Below are 17,693 nucleotides of genomic sequence, written 5' to 3' on the forward strand. Positions count from 1 at the left end.
CGGCTGGCGCTTGAACCCTCCTCACCTCGCACGCTTGCGAGGCGGACTCTGGTGAAGCCAGTTAAGCGCGAGGAGGATCCCCCAGTCCGGGATTTAGCTGCACCAGCTCGAAGGTGAGAAAAGTTCTCTTTATTTCTTTCGGCTTCAGGTTTTTTCTTTTTGCTCCCTGTTCGTTGTTTCATTGGCTAAAGAGAGTTTATGAATATGCAACATTGCTCTGATTGGTTGGGACTGGCTGTACACGCGGCCATAATAATAAAAGTAAGACCTGCGGACGCGCTCTGCTTTTAGGCTTTCCCGAGAGGCGAAGCGCCGTCGCTGGACGCCTTTGCTGGTTGTCGGAAGCGCAAGTTGCGCAGCCGGCCTCGGGTATCGGCACCGCGCCTGAACGGGAGAGAATCAGGCTGTGGTATTGGCTTTTATATTCTGTTCATTGTATTGTGAAACAAATACCTACTTTTTAAAGAAGTAGCCAATACATTTGAAAGCTCCCAGCATCTTTGTCTTGTCGGAATGTAGACTGGACAGAAAAAAGGTTAAAAAAAAAGTAAATACTTGCCCTTGTCAACATTCAGGCGTGCCATTCAGTTCTTGTGCAATGTTAATTCCAAGTTTTGTCTGTAACCCTATATTCAGTGCTGTGTTTTTGAAAGCTATGCAGTCTGAAAAATTATCTTGATTGGTGCATGATGATGTCTCTGAAAACAGCATCAGTTCTTAATGAAGATTTCTGACTGAATGCTGCAATTCATAAAAATGAAATTCATTCCTGATGGGCAGTGCTGGACCATAGCCTTGCACATTGAAAAACTGCAATGAATGGTGACAGTTCAGATGAAGTACTTGGCCTGCATGGACAGAGAATCTCTGACTTATCCACTATTTCAGAAGGATACCCCAAAATCTGTATGATAGCAAAACCAGGATAATACATTTAGAAAGAGAGCATTTTGGGGATGGAATTGTAGAAGACAATGAAATGAGCGGCGTGGTGGCCTGGTGGTGAAGACACTCAACCTCCCATTTGGAAAGCTGAGAGTTCAATCCTAAATAGCAGCAGATCTTTCTGCAAAGGAAAAAAAATCTGCTGCGACTCTCAGCTCCATCAGTCTCCTGACTCTAAGGTCTTACAGGGTAAAAAAGGGAGGGATTTTTTTAGTTTAGAGCAGGGGTTCCCCCAACCCCTGGTCCATGGACCAGTACCGGTCTGCGGCATGCCAGCAACCGGTCTGCACAAACAAGGAAATCCCCATCCGGAAATGCAGGCCGCACCCTCCGGTCCGCAGAAAAACCTCTCTCAACGGAACCGGTCCCTGGTGCCCAAAAGGTTGGGGACCTCTGGTTTAGAGGAATATGTGAGAGATGGGAGAATGACATTCTCCAATTCCAAACACTCAGTATAATACTCATTTCTCCTGATTTCATATTTTTATATCACGTTTTTGCTTCCATTTAAGAAATAATGGCATCATTAATGAGGTATAGCCAGTGGTTTGTACCACAAGCCTGTATAAATGAGAATAAAACAGGCTATCATAAAAAGCAGCTGGTAGCAAGATTATTGTACTGCAATATAATTAAGGCATTTCTATAATTATGTTTTCCTTCCCTGTCAACATGTTTCTCGAGGGGCGAAATGTTGTTAAAGAAAGAAAACACATTCTGCTTTACAGAGGGACACACACACACACACACACAGACAGACAATATATAAATATAAATACATTCACAGAAATAATTTCAAGATTTATGTTAAATAAATTGAGTTTTATCTATAGTAAAGCATGAAGGATGAAAGATTACAATTTCCTTGAGTTACAAGAATCTGAAGTTCTGGAACATTTAAAATGTTTCCCTAGATGTCTTTGGATGAAGGCAATACTGAAGTACAAGTAGAGATTTTTAAAAAATGCAAATCCAAATACAAGAACTTCTGTGTCGTGTCATGTCATGTCATTCTATGTGCCTTCCAGTTGTTTAAACTATATGTTTTCTGGTGGGGAATGAGGAAACAGAATATAAATCCAGGTCTGCCAATAACTACTGAACAGTTGATCTATTGCACACAATTCTTTGTTTTCAAAAGGTTACAAAAACAAAGCCCAGAGGGAAAGAATTTTGCACATAAATATGGAGCTTTATTCAGCTATGATAGGCTGAGTCCATCAATGCATGTTCTGTAATTACATCAGGATGTTATGGTTAGTACAATTCTTTCTGCGCTCTAAAGATGTTTTTAAGATGGTGAAGATGATGATCTATCACAGGCTGGTTCAGAATTCTGGAAGGTGACGACCACAGGCCATAAGGTTGCTATAGTTGCCCCCCCCCCAATCTATGAGAATAAAAACAGGATGTCATGTTCTTTTTATTGAAAGATAAATCAACCAAATCAATAGCTATTTTTTTTTAAAAAAATTGTGGGTTGAGAGTTACACATGGTTAAAGTGGGTCATTTATGCTATTATGCTTTTGATGTTTAAAATGGAACAAAAATGCTTAATGAAAGTCCATCCTTCTGGAATTGGATGGTGTATATATTAATGAACTCTAAATTTATGCTTTTTATATATTTTTCTTTTAAATAGCAGTTCTGTTGGTTGGACTTTGGTAATATATGACAAAAACACCAAAAGCCTAATGACTGATGTTATATGATGATTTATATTGAATTTGGAAATGCCACAAAAGAAAATAATTAAAGCTCAGTACAATTTTACACTTCAGTTAAAGTTATTATGGAGGAATTAGGTATAGATATTAATTCTCAATCTATTTACACCCACTTCTGTGCTGATTAACTCTGTAAACTATGAATTGTCCTCCTATCCCAATCTCTTACATCTGATTTTTACATTATCCAATTGTACTCTTTGCCATGTAGCTGGAGCCCAGTCAGATTCCGAATATTAGTTATTATTTGCCAATATAAGTAATTATTGGTCAATATTATTTGCCATGTTGCTATCCTGATAGCAACATAGTACTTTGCTCTTTGTCACATATTTTTTCATCTTTTATGTTTCTTTTTTTCTAATGCTCCAGATGCAGTGTGGAAACCAGCTACATGGAAGTGCTAACTGGGATGTCTCAACAAAGTATTAAAAATTGATTTTGAAACATGCTTTTGTTTGAATTTTAGGAAGTTCTGGGGGACAGTATGCCACGCAGGAAGGTTTCAGTGAACCGAATATGGCAGAAAGGTAGCTTGATTAAAAAAGTATATCTTGATGGTGCATAAGTCATGATGGGTCAAAGGAACACCAAGAAAGTAAAATGCAAACTATTTGCATTGTCCATGCTCAGAGTATGCTATATTTCCAAGAACATTAGCATTCAGTAAGTTGGTCTGCTCCAATATGCTGCCCTGCAAATGGCACAGATGTAGCTTATTTTTATTTACTGTTATTATTTGTTCTCATGTTGAAATGATCTCTTATGTTAAATATGAATAAGAGATTATTTTGCACACAAACACACACACACATTTCTCCACTCCTACAAAAAAAATTGAAAAAAAATGCAATAACAAACGAAGGGAATGTTCTCACCACCATGTAAGGAAAAATTCTTCCATGCAGTCAGGTAAGTAAACAGGTGAGGTCTAAAGACGTTTCTCAGCATGCAGGTGGGGGAAAAAACTAGAGTGTGTTTATACTTGTGGGTAACAAAACCATTGTTTAGGATTTTGTTTCAGGTAATACCAGTGATCTTTGCAAATACAGAATTTTGACTTGCAGCCCAACACTCAGAAATAACCCTGGTAGAATCCACTGGGGATTAGTCCCAGATAAATATATGTAAGAATTCAGAGTTGTTTGCACACTGCACTTCACCTAAAAACATATTCAAGTGGTATTCACAGTACAACGTATGATTACAATAGAGCCCAAAATTTCTGTTGCTAAGTGAAACATTTGTTAAGTGGATTTTGCCCCATTTTACGACCTTATTGCCACAGTTGTTAAGTAAAGCATTGCAGTTAAGTTATTCACCCGGTTGTTAAGTGAATCTGGCTTCTCCATTGACTTTGCTTGTAAGAAGTTCTCAAAAGAGGATCACATGACCCCGGGTCACTGCAACCATCATAAATATGAGTCAGTTGCCAAGCGTCTGAATTTTGATCATGATGGTTATGGGGATGCTGCAATGGTCATAAGTGTGAAAAAATGGTCATAAGTTACTTTTTCCAGAGTTGTTGTAATTTTGAACAGTCACTAAACGAATTGCTGTAAGTCAAGGACCACCACTATAATTTAGAATAGAATAGAATAGAGCTGGAAGGGACCTTGAGGTCTTTTAGTCCAGCTCCCTGCTCGAGCAGGAGAACCTATACCATTTCAGACAAGTGACTGTCTAGGCTCTTCTTAAAAACCTCCAGTGATGAAGTGCCCACAATGTCTGAAGGCAAGCTGTTCCCCTGGTTAATTGTCCTCACTGTTAGGAACTTTCTCCTTAATTCTAGGTTGCTTCTCTCTTTGGTCAGTTTCCAATCATTGTTTCTTGTCTTGCCCTCTGGTGCGAAGTTTGACTCCCTCTTCTGTGTGGCAGCCCTTCAAATACTGGAATACTATCATGTCACCCATTTCTTCTTTCTTTAGACTAGCCAAACCCAAGTCTTGCAGCCGTTCTTCATATGTTTTAGTCTCCAGGCCTTTGATCATCTTAGTTGCTCTTCTCTGAACTTTTTCCAAGGTCTCACTAACTTTTTTGTAGTACAGTGACCAAAATTGGTTGCCGTATTCCAGGTGTGGTCTTACTAGGGTTTTATAAAGCAGTACTAATACTTCCTGTGATCTTTTTTCTATGCCTCTGTTTATACAGCCCAAGATTGTATTAGGTTTTTTTGGCTGCTGCTGTACCAACTGCTGGTTCAGAGTCAAGGGATTGTCCACTAGGACTCCACAATTACTGCTTTTGAGCCAGGTCTCACCTCATCTGCACTTTTAACTTTGATTTTTTCCTGCCTAAATGTAAAACTTTAAAATTCATTTTGTTGAATAGGGCCCATTGTTCAAGTTTATCAAGATCTTTTTGGATCCTGAACTTGTCTTCTGGGTTGTCGGCTATTCCTGTCAGTTTAATGTCATCTGCAACTTTCATGAGTTCCCCTTCTATTCCCTCATCTAAGTCATTAATGAAGATATTGAAGAGTACTGGGCCTAAGATGGAGCCTTGTGGTACCCCACAGCTTACTTCTCTCCATGTGGATGTAGTACCATTGAGGACTACTAACTAAGTACGGTTTATCAGCCAGCTACAGATCCATCTGATGGTGTTGTTGTCTACTCCACCTTTTTCTAGCTTACTAAGCAGCAGATTGTGGTCTACTTTGTCAAATGCCTTACTGAAATCTAAGCATACTATGTCCACAGCATTTCATTAGTCTATTAATTTAGTTACTTTATCAAAGAATGAAATAAGATTGATTTGGCATAATTTAAATCAGCCTTCACATATTGCTGAGCAACAAGGATAGTAGTCTTCTCCCAATATTCCACAGTAAAAAATGTAGCCTATACCATGTTTCCAAAACCTGGCATCTTTGAGAGGTGTGCACTTCAACATCCAGAATTACCCAGACATCAGGCAGACTAGGAAATTCTGGGAGTTGGTCCACACATCTTAGAGTTGCCAAGTTTGAAAAACACTGGTTTACAGATTTAAACAATAATAACAAAGCAAGAGTATAGTGTAGTTTACATACCAGAATTACTCATATGTAATAGGTGAAGGTGGAGCTTCATGTACCTGACTCAAGCAGGGAGATACATTTTTTGAAGCAGCATTTGGACATTTGAGCTCATTATGTAATCTCAGCCCTATTTCAATTGTACAAAGTGAAATGACGAACTTGAACATTGGGCGTTATCTAACAAAATGAAGTTCAATGGCGAAAACAGTAAAGTTCTACATTTAGGCAATAAAAACCAAATGCACAGGTATATTAGGTGGTACCTTGCTCAATAGTAGTAACTGTGAGAGGGATCTCGGAGTCCTAGTGGACAATCACTTAAATATGAGCCAGCAGTGTGCTGCAGCTGCCAAAACAGCCTACACAGTTCTAGGCTGCATTAAGGGATAGAATCAAGATCACATGAAGTGTTAATACCAATTTATATTGCCTTGGTAAGGCCACATTTGGAATTCTGCATCCAGTTTTGGTCACCACGATGTGAAAAAGATGTTGAGACTCTAGAAAGAGTACAGAGAAGAGCAACAAAGATGATTAGGGGACTGGAGGCTAAAACATATAAAGAACGGTTGCTAGAATTGGGTATGTGTAGTTTAATGAAGAGAAGGACTAGGGGTGACATAATACCAATGTTCCAATATCTCAGGGGTTGCCACAAAGAAGAGGGAGTCAAGCTATTCTCCAAAGCACCTGAAGGCAGGACAAGAAGCAAAGGATGGAAACTAACCAAACTAACCAAAAAGCAACCTAGAACTAAGGAGAAATTTCCTGACAGTTAGAACAATTAATCAGTGGGACAACCTGCCTTTAGAAGTTGTGAATGGTCCAACACTGTAAGTTTTAAAGAAGAGATTGGACAACCATTTGTCTGAAATGTTATAGGTTTCCTGCCTGAGCAGGGGATTGGACTAGATGATCTTCAAGGTTACTTCCAACTATTGGAGAAACTTCAAGGTTACTTCCAACTAAGGAGAAACTTCCTGACAGAACAATTAATCAGTGGAACAACCTGCCTCCAGAAGCTGTGAATGCTCCAACACGGGAAGTTTTTAAGAAAACTCTGGACAGCCATTTGTCTGAAATGGTAAAGGGTTTCCTACCTGAGCGGGGGGGGGGGGTTGGATTAGATAACCTCCAAGGTCCTTCCAACTTTATTGTTATTGTTATTGTTGTTGTTGTTGTTGTTGTTATTATTATTATTATTATTATTATTATTATTATTATTATTATTATTATTATTATTTTGGCTTTTCCAATGGTTTATGGCAAGCTGAACAGATTATGTTGATGGTTATGTCTCTTTATTTGAAGTATTTCATGTAACAAGAGCCTTGGTGGAGCAGTGGGCTAATGCCTCCTTAAGTAACACCAGCTGCCTGCAATTCGTGCAGGTTCGCATCCCACCAGGCTCAAGGTTGACTCAGCCTTCCATCCTTCCGAGGTAGGTAAAATGAGGAACCAGATTGTTGGGGGCAATAAGCTGACTTTGTAATAATGCCGCTTGGGGTGTGTGTGAAAGCCCTAATAAGCAGGCATATACATAGAATGAAGGCTACTGCTAAGCTTGTAAGCCGCCCTGAGTCTTCGGAGAAGGGCGGGATATAAATGGAATTAAAAAAAAAAAAATTGAGATCAGATACTTGAAAATAATTTCCCTGCATTGTTTATTTCTTAAACTTTTATATGAGAACAAGAAATTGCTACAGAATTGTACTATTAATAATCTTTAGATTTAATACTCAAAGACTATCTGGTCTTTGAATAAATATCAATATCAAAGCTAAGGTGAACCATTAAATTAATAACAATTGTCACAGAGATCTTTGGACAGATGCTTGTCTATATGCTCTAAATTTGTTAAATTTATTTTATTTCTGATGATATTCTAATGTTTTCAGTAGCATATTATGATACCGGGGGAGGGAGAGTACGCAAAGTAGTGATACCAGAGGCCAAATAACTGGATAACCTCTGAGCCATAAATAAACAATCCTATGAAGGACAATACAACATGTTGGGGATGAATATTATTGGTCAAAAATTTTGAGGTGCCCTTTACAGATGTTCATAATCAGTGAATGAGATTGAGTGAAGACTTTGGTGCCTTCTGAAAATATCCTGATACATGAATATAAATGTATATGCTGTCCATTATCCCCCAAAAGATCCAATACAATCAGCTTGATCTTATTGTTTCACAGCATGTTTAGGATGTATCTCTTCATCAAGATACTCTGCATGCTAAAAAAAAACAGACAGCTCAATATGCAAGAGAATACAGGTAGTCCTCAACTTACAACAGTTCATTTAGTGACTGTTTGACGTTACAACAGTGAAAAAAGTGACTTCACACTTTTCACACTTATGACCATTGCAGCATTCCCCTTGCACATGATCAAAATTTGGAAGCTTGGTAACTGACTCATATTTATGACAGTTGCAGTGTCTTGGGGTCGTGTGATCACCTTTTCTGACTTTCTGACGAGCAAAGTCAATGGGAAAGCCAGATTCACTTAATAACCAGGTGACTAACTTAGAAACTGCAATTATTCACATAACAATGTGGCAAGAAAGATCATAAATGGGACTCGTAAACTAATTCAACAAATGTCTCACTTAGCAACAGAAATTTTGGGCTCAATTACAGTCATAGGTCGAGGACTACCTGTATGATGTTTTCACTGATCTATTGTCACATGTCTATTAAAAAAATATCCATCTTGAGGAAATGTATCATACAGTGTATCAATATTTATTTTATATATATATTTACTATTGCCTAATTACAATTTGGATATCACTTTTAAACATCTATGGTCCGTATTCATATTAGGTTGATTTGCATGTTACAGTGATAAGTTTACATAAAATCTGCCCATAAAAATACAGCACTGAAATGATGTTTTAAAAATAGCGACATCTGAGAAACATGAAACGCAGTGAAGTACAGCATAGGAAAACCATATAATGGTGAACATGCAGAAACCACATTGCACATTTGCCAGCATGAAATTTATTACCTAACCAAAATTCATTTTAGTTTTTTTTAAAAAAAAGACTTTCTGTACGAGTCCAACTTTAACATTACTTTCAGTATATTTATACAGGCAATCCTCTTTAAAGATTTGCTGTTGGAAGGTATTCAAGCTCTCTGAAACCTGGATCACCTCTCAATGTGTGTTTTTTTTAAAAAAAATCAGAATTTGTATCCAAAGGAATATTCAAGTTATAAGTAAATATAATTATTTTAAGACTCTTCAGTAAGTGAGGTTTATCTTTATTTCAGGTTTACCTTTGGCACTAATGCAAGTTACTTCAAGTTTAGACTTGGTATGCAATTTTTCTTTTGGGATACATGCATGATCATTTTTGTAAGGTTACTAAAAATATTTATATTCAGGGAGAAATTTTGAAGGTGCTGCATTCTCCTATCAGTGAAATAGCCAAAGGCAAAACTTTGTGTCCAAATGCAGGGACTAGTGGTGTCTGCAGAAAAGTCAAGAAAGCATCCATGGTGGTGAGATCAAAGCTCTTCCCATTTCTTTTAATGTGGGTCCTATTGTCATGGCTACCATTGTGACCTCTTTTACCATACCTTGCAGATAACACTTGCAAGAAAATGAGATTGTTTTGTGGTTGCTGTTGCTATGGCTCTATTGGCAATATACACCAAACAAGGTAAACTGAACTATCAGGCACATATAGAATCTCACCAAGCTGAGCAAATAGTATCTAATTTTCTGTAACCTCCCTTAGCCTTTGGGTGTGATTTCTGGCAGAGCAAAAGAAAATGCAATGTATATACTTACTGATAAAAAAATGTAAGTCAAAAAAATTGCAATTCAAATCATGCAACTACAATCTCATTACATGGTTTTTAAGGAAACCAGTCTCTTTCTTACTTTTTTCTTCTTCTGTTCAGTTGTGTCTGATTCCTGGAGACTGCCAGGACGATTCATCCAGTTTTCTTGGCAAAGTTTCTCAGAAGTTGCTTGCCATTGCCTACTTCCTAGAGTTGAGAGAATCTGGCTGACCCAAGGTGACCCAGCTGGCTTTGTGCCTAAGGTGGGACTACAGCTTACGGTCTCCTGGTTTCTAACCTGATACCTTTTCTAGCCGGATGCCTTGGCTGAGCAGGTACAAAAATAGTGAGGGAAATGATTGAAGCCTGAGAAACGGGCTCCTTGTCAGTCAACCAGAATGTTGATTTACCACCAGCTTATCAGGTACTTAGGAGCTGAGGACTTGGCAGCACAAGGAAACAACAGCCAGCAACTTAATAGCTCAATACTCAAATCAACAAATAAGAAATCAGACCCAATCAGGTACTGTGTAAATACTATGCATCAAACAGCCCAAAGCACACATTCCGGCAGAGAGAAGTTCCCCGAGGATGGGTTCCAGCATGAGTCTGAAAGCTCGGAAGATTAAACCTTTGGTCCTGGTGACTGGTCCAGATTGGTTCCTGCAGCATTATCCTAGGTCACTATATTTGCCTTGGTTCATGATGCCTTAAATCAAGGCATGTCAAACATGTGGCCCACAGGCTGGATGCGGCCCATGCAGACCATGTCAACTCCGGCCCCGCAAAGGCAAAAAAACCATCCTGATATGTCATGATATGGCCCGCAATACAATCAGGCTTGACACCCCTTCCTTAATCACTACACCAAACGGGCTCTTATATTACCTTGATCCAAGGTGGAAGTTGAAGTTTCTTTCTCCATACTTAAATGGTTTTGCTAAACAGTACAATAATTTTGTTTAGGAGTTCTCACATCAGTTCCACTACTGGAGGAGGAAGGAAAATGTAAGAGCAATAAAGATATAGAATGTAAATATAAATATAAAAATATATGTACTGTATATGGGCAATGTTTAAAGAAGATTGCCCATATAAAACAAAGGTGGACAATTTTCTTTAAAGTTTGCTTCTGTTGGCAGACAAACATTCTGAAACCTGCATCATCTTAACAACAGAGGACAAAGAATAAGGAGCAAAACTTCTTCATGCAGCCACATGGTACTTGTGTAACCTTAATCAGTGCAATAGAGCAACAAGTGGAAGTTACCTAGCATTCTAACTATAAGTTAGGTTAATTTGAACAAGATCAGCCCCAAATACTCACTAAATCCAGCTCAAATTATCTTGCTTGGTTGGGACACGTTATTTCATGTGATCTAGAGAAGGTTGTAATGCTGGGAAGGGTGGAAGGAAAGAAGAGGACAACTAGCATTGAGGGGGATGCATTCAGTTACAGTGGTGATATATGCACTGTTGAAAGAACTAAAAGACCAAGTTATGGACAGTTCATCATGGAAAAAGATTTATCTGTGTGGTGACTAGGAGTCGACACTGACTTGATGGCACATAACCAATTTGGACAAAAACCTCTTGTGAGATTTTTTGTTGTTGCAGTCTTAGAACTGATGCCATCATTTTGTCAATGCAAATGCTAAAAGTACATTTTCCTCTATTGCTTTTTTCATTTACAATCATAAAACCTTTAAACATGGAATGAGATAGTGTATTACAGTACATTCTATCATACAAAATTGCATAAACGTAGCTTACATCTGATTTGTTGGGCGCTATTTCAAGTAAGCCTTCTTGCTTTTGCCACTTGTGCTTCTGTTTCTCCCTCTGAAACCACAGATCTATGAAGATCTATCTTGATTTCCTAAGGCTTTGATGAAATGCCCACATGTCTTGAGTTATGCTAATTTGTTCCGCCTTTCAAGGAAAGGAAATGTGTACTAAACCTGAGAGGATCAGAGGGCCACTCCATGGGAAAGTGGGGAGTCTTTGAGCTCTACATGCCTACCATTCAAAATGACATGCTGGCATCCTTTCTGTTGTTCCCACAGATCCTGCTGAGGAGTATTTCAGAATAAACTTGATTGATTGGGCCTCTCACATGATAAGGAGATTGAGAATTGGACACAGAAGCTTTCAGTTTTGCAAGGTTGCTTTGGTTGTTGAAATATTTGCCCAGAACTTGGGGTCTTGAGAAAGTTGTTGCTGTGGGAAAGCTTTTTTCAGATGCCTTTGATTTCACCACCTGAAAAAGATGGAAGCATGGTTTGCAAGGCATTCATGCCAATGCTTCAAGTTCATGCAAGAAATTCTCACTTCAAGCTGTATATGCAGTTACTAATAACTACTGTTGTTTTATTCTGAAATCATTTAAAGGTCTTACAATGCAATATTGAAAAGTGATAAAGTTAATTCTTATCCTTTTCTTCTTTGTAGCTGGTCTGTCTACCCAACAATGTAAACACAGGTAATCCAATCACTGTTTGAAGTTGTGATGGACCTATCTGGGGGGGTATTTATGACCCAGATTTGAAGTTCTGACAGTTGCCCCCCAGTCATGTGATGCTATTTCATGCATTTGGCAACTGGGCTGCATTTATGATCACGTGACTGCATTTTAGGACAGTTTTGTTGAAAATTGGCTTTTAATTGTGATTTTTGACAAAATCGGCTTCATAACAAAGCAATGATTCATTTAATGACCACAATGTTCATTTAATGAGCACCATGAAAAAGGTAGTCAAATCAGATTAATTACATTACAAACCATCAGGACTTTTAAATGGGATGGGCAGGCTCAATTATGGTAATAAATTAAGGATTATCTATAGGTACAGAAGCATAGATATTAATATTAGCCTCAATAATGATATTTCCTGCCCTGGTTGTATGGTGGAATATTGAAGAGTGCAATATCACCATGCTTGGAAAATATATACTTTTTCAGAATTAACTTTGTGGATAAACTTAGTGGCTTCTTTACTTTTGCAATGGATAGAATGGTAATGGATGGGCCAAATATGTTTTTTTCTTGCTGAGTGTAGATGATTTATTTAAAGTCATTTAAATAATATTCTTCAGAAATCACACATTTTCTTAGCATTTAGAATCCGGTTGTGCATGGATTTAAAATATAGGTACAGTGGCATCATGTAAGACACAAGTTTTTTCCCTTTACACATATAAACATAGCCACCTGAGACATTTGTGTGTCATTAAGTTTATTTAGCCAGGTCTAGAATTTGCAGCATTATATTCAAAATCATTTTGGCCTTTAAGCCTTTTATCTCTGTTCCTCCTTGTAACAGTTAGGATAAAGAGGATGGCAAGGACTGTCTAAGCTATACCTCCTTGGAGAGGTGGGTGGGCAGCTGCATATACAGTAGTCCACAGTCTCTCCCAAGCTATTGACAAATATGCCATCAGACCATCCCCAGTTGTTGTCTGCAAGGGATACCCTCTTTTTTAAAAAATATCTCTGGCAGCGTCAACTGAAGTAAGACCAGTCTCTGATAAGATACACTACTAGACTATCTCCAGATGTTATTCTTTATAGTCTCTGCCCCTAAAGAAAAGTAAATGTGGCAAAAGACCTCAGATACAGAACCTTAGCACATAACCAAAAGCCTTGAAAATTGCTATACAATTATCTCCCAGGGCAAGGGGTCTATCTGCTACCATTTCACCCTGGTTTGGGCCTACGGTCTCCAAACCCTAAAGAACTTGAGGGAGAATGTTTGGTCACTGTTGCTAATTTGAAGGGAAAAAGATCAAACCAAAAATCTAAAGCTGCAGCACATCTTTTGTGCCACAAACTAGTTTTAAAGAGCATCATTATAGTGGTCTGTATTATGAACAATTTAATTTGCCATGATCCCTAAGTCCATTTATTGCTCCTATCCTTCCTTTTAGACACTTTTAATATTACTTTTAGATTTTTGTTTTCTATCTTTTAACTTTTTTAATATAATTTTATTCTGCTACATTTTTATTCTTTTTAATTCCTTAGACCCATCCTTCCCTACGTTGGTCTTTGACTGTAATAAAGGCTGGACTTAATTTGAAAGCAGCGTTCCAATATTTGAGGGGCTGCCACAAAGAAGAGGGGGTCAGAAGACAAAACAAGAAACAACGAATGGAAACTGATCAAGCAGAGAAGCAACCTGGAAATAAGGAGAAATTTCCTAACAGTGAGAGCAATAAACCAGCGGAACAGCTTCCCTTCAGAAGTTGTGGGTTCTCTATCACTGGAGGTTTTTAAGAAGAGATTAGACAGCGATTTGTCTGGAGTGAGACAGGGTGTCGTGGCTGAACAGGGGGTTGATCTATAAGACCTCCAAGATCCCTTCCAACTCTGTTATTCTGAAGGAACAAAAGACTAGCTGCTTCCCCTTTGCCTTCTCCTCTTCTGCAACCCCCCCTCCAGAAGAGGGCATCTGGATTAGCTAGACTTTCAGTGCTCTGCTCACATCTACACAGAATAAGCTCTTTTTCTTCCTTCTCAGTTCATTCTACATTGCTGTGCAAGTTTACTAAGAATCAGGCTGCACCAAGTTCAATTATATTTATCCATAATTGGTCTGTCTGTAAAATGCTTATGGTGGATTGCCAAAATACAGCTATATTTCAGATGTTTTCATTAATGTAGGACAAAATTTAAAGCATGTAACCCCAAATTCTTACCTCATGAAAATGACATCCACATTTCCCTTGCAAAAATTCCTTGTACCGTCCCATTGTAATAATGAAAGTATCAACCACTTCATAGCCATAGTGTTTTGCAGTGTTAAGAATAGCAAGATTTTCTTTCCACAAATTCTGTATTTCTGCCTGCGGTTTAAACCAAGACACCTCACATCAACTTTTTTTTATTTCTTTCTAGTTTCTGTTTGAATAGAATGGTATGCAAATGAATGATTTGAATGGAATTTATATTCAAATTTTTGTTGAATGCAAACAAGTGTGTCTGCGATAAAACAACTCCCAAATTTATCTTAGAACAAACATAATACAACAGAAAAAGAAAGAGAGGAAATAAAAAGAGAGAGGGAAGGAGAAATTATTTCAGAAATAAAATGTGTTTTAGGTACCCCTAATCTTACAGATATTGATAAATGAGATGACACAAAACTATTAGTGGTTTAATTTGGTAATACTGTATATAATTAAAGATGTATTCTTTCAAACTCATTTTGGGGCTGAAATTCAATTTTACATTAGATTATTTTTATCTTATTCAAAGTTTCCTAGCAACTATGAAAAAATTATTTATAAGGTAATATAGGCAAATGAGGATCAAATAATGGATGAGTGACAGACAGTAAATCAGAATGATACCTGACTTCAATAATCTATAGGACAATAAATTGACATTTCTTTCAAATTATATTGGGAAAGCTTTGTGTTGAAAAAACACACCTCATTTTTGGTATCCAGAACAAATTACTATGTTCAGAATTCTTCCATTAGAAGTATATTTCATTTCTTCAGTTGGCACAACTTGCATTAAAAAAAGCAAAGACACACGTCTAAAGTTTGCTTATCCTTCATGGAACAGGCATGAGGAAGGAAGGAAGGAAGAAAGGAAGGAAGGAAGGAAGGAAGGAAGGAAGGAAGGAAGGAAGGAAGGAAGGAAAAGGAATTCAGACCATATTTTTTTATAATAACATACATGTTTGTTGCCAGATGGCATGGCCACTGAGGGAAGAAAGATATTGTGAGCAAACTTAAAGTATGACTCTGATGGCTATTTCCGTTTTTCCACAATAGGACCAAGTGTCGCTTGTTTACCAATGCTGTCAAATGTTTCAGTTTTTGAGGATATTCTGGTCTGGATGGGACAAAATAGACTAAAGTTGAACTTTAGTAAGATGGAATTGTTGTTTGATCATCATGGCTTTCTACTGTTTCTTGAGAAGGCAATATTTTCCTGAAGGATGGCCATAACTTGGGAGTCTTCTTGACCAGGAGAACCCTGAGGTGTGCCAACTGTAATTCTTTCTGAAGGAGAAGGATCATTTAGTAATGACGTATGTCCTTAATACTACTCAACTACTGGTAGATTTTATAATGCCTATTACATGAGACTGCTTTGAAGACTACATGGAAACTGCAACTGCTATAAAATGCAGCAGTATGTTTTGTCTGCTGCATATTATGTGCCTAATATACCTGTGCCATTCAAAATTTGCTTTTCATCTATAAATATGGCTTGTGGTTCCCTATTTTAATCGAGTAAGGGAGGCTGAGACCCAGAGTTGTTTTTCAGTGAGGAATTGTAATGGAATGTGAGAATGACCTTGCCAGAGGGAGAAGAGATGTTGCAAAGGGAACAATCAGATAAAAGGGAGAGGAGCTCACAACTAATGGGCAGATATATAATGAGCTTTCAAGATTCTGTTATTCCATACTACAATGATAAAGAACATTCTTGGAATCCTACATGTGCCTGCTTTTTTGACCTTGAACAGCTGTTATTATTATTGGCATCTGTGCACATTACAGAATCAGTGCAATTCTTAGGATCAGGATGCTGAACAAAAAAAAATACGGGTTAGAGGAACAATTAATTTTAATAGACTACGAACAAAATGTAGCTTACCGATGACAAAGTATGCACTCGATCTACTGGTAGATGAAAGCCCATTCCTAGGGATTTTATCACTACCATTATATTCGAGAGATTCATTCTACAGAAGAAATAAGAAAAATAGATATATTTTATTTTTTGGATTTGCGTAGGTGCAGCATTTTAAGAAATTGTCACTGATACAATATTCAGGCTCAACAAAATGACATTTCATTTAAAATGTTGACTTTCAAAATCTTTTGATTAGTAATTTGAACACTAAGTGAAAATAGAAAGTAACAGTGGTCTTGTCACATATTACTAGTATAATCTAGCCAAAAATATTTTAACTTGATAAATATGGAGACATCATCCTTGTGTTATAATTTAATGCTGATGTCTCTACAGTTATCAGTTTTAAGATATATTTGATTAAATCATATTTGTAAGAACCTATTTTAAAAGATGAAGTTTTGATGCCAATTTATTTTATATTTTATCAGACTCAAGATAAAACTTGCAAGCAATTGGGGAGGAAAGAATACTCTAAGAGGTAATCTTCACAGAAACAAGGTGTGAAAGATCAGCAATCTGAAAGAAATGGACAAGTAAATTGGCCTTCAAATTGTAATGGAAGCTATTTTAGATTTTCTGTGTTCTCAGAATCTGACAAAATGCACTTCATTGAACCTAACTAAAAAAATGGATAATTCCACATACCAAAGATTTGATGTGTAACCCCAGATATGTACAAGCACTATGTTATGAACTGCTTTGTAGCAATGGCAGCAGAAGGTGTCACACATGTAACTTAGCTAAGGAACTGATTGGAAATGGAATGGAAATGGAATTTTGCTCCACATAAGATTAAAAAAATAAAAAGTGAGTTCAGCTCTCAGGTATACAGCATACCATTCAAATTTTCCTCATATGAGACCTTCTGTTCAAGCAAAGGCTTTAAAAAGTTCTGCCACAGCTGTTCACAAAAACAGCTCCATCAGATTAGAAGCTCTCAGTCTGAAGGAGATCTATTTGCTGGTTTCTACATGCCTATTTCTACTGTAGGTGATCAGGCACTCTGAAAACCCAATGTGTGTCCCAGTGGATATGGTCCATCCAGATTGTGTTTTTTTCAGCATGCTGTACATTTGGATGTACAGTTGTGTATACTATTAAATAAACCTTATGAACATTTTGATGGGTTTTCTCCAATTATCTGGTCCAGTAAATGAAATTTATGTAGAAAGTTTTGGATTCAGATACAAGAAAAAATGACATTTTTGTGGAGCTGGATTTTACATTTCATATTTAAAATATAGGTTATTGGGAATGATGAAACTGTGTTTCTCAAGTTTCAGGCTCCTTTAAGTAAGGTATCTGGAGATGCCAATATGCCTACAGATACTTTTCAAATCATTTGCCCTGATTTTTTTTAGATTTTTAATTTAAACAATTAAAAGCTGCAAAGCAAAGCACTAGCCTTCAGTATCATCTTTATTTTCAAGAATACATCTGGAATCTAAACAGGTTCTGTAAAGAGTTGTCTGTAAACTCATGTGTCAAATAAAAAATAAAATAAAATAAAATAAAATAAAATAAAAATAAATAGGAAA

At 37.3% G+C, this 17,693-nt stretch overlaps 1 protein-coding gene and 1 long non-coding RNA gene across 2 annotated transcripts in view; both read right to left on the bottom strand.

Moving 5' to 3' along the window:
* Nucleotides 1–266: 266 nt before the first annotated feature.
* Nucleotides 267–10,869, bottom strand: LOC308669996. The gene is made up of 4 exons (XR_014026902.1): nucleotides 10,825–10,869; nucleotides 10,386–10,486; nucleotides 458–520; nucleotides 267–384 (listed from the first exon to the last, which is right to left on the bottom strand). It is a non-coding gene; the product is annotated as an uncharacterized lncRNA (long non-coding RNA).
* Nucleotides 10,870–11,080: 211 nt separating this feature from the next.
* CPED1 (cadherin like and PC-esterase domain containing 1) overlaps nucleotides 11,081–17,693 on the bottom strand; it is a 129,559-nt gene continuing 122,946 nt past the window's right edge. The window contains exons 22-24 of the mRNA XM_081331097.1: nucleotides 16,114–16,201; nucleotides 14,196–14,342; nucleotides 11,081–11,757 (exon numbers count right to left, since the gene is read on the bottom strand). Coding sequence (XP_081187223.1) covers nucleotides 11,524–11,757; nucleotides 14,196–14,342; nucleotides 16,114–16,201 — 469 coding nt within the window. The 3' untranslated portion in view covers nucleotides 11,081–11,523. The remainder of the gene's footprint in view (nucleotides 11,758–14,195; nucleotides 14,343–16,113; nucleotides 16,202–17,693) is intronic.

This window comes from Vipera berus, assembly GCF_964194415.1.
Source record: "Vipera berus genome assembly, chromosome: 6".
NCBI classification, from domain to species: Eukaryota; Metazoa; Chordata; class Lepidosauria; order Squamata; family Viperidae; genus Vipera; species Vipera berus.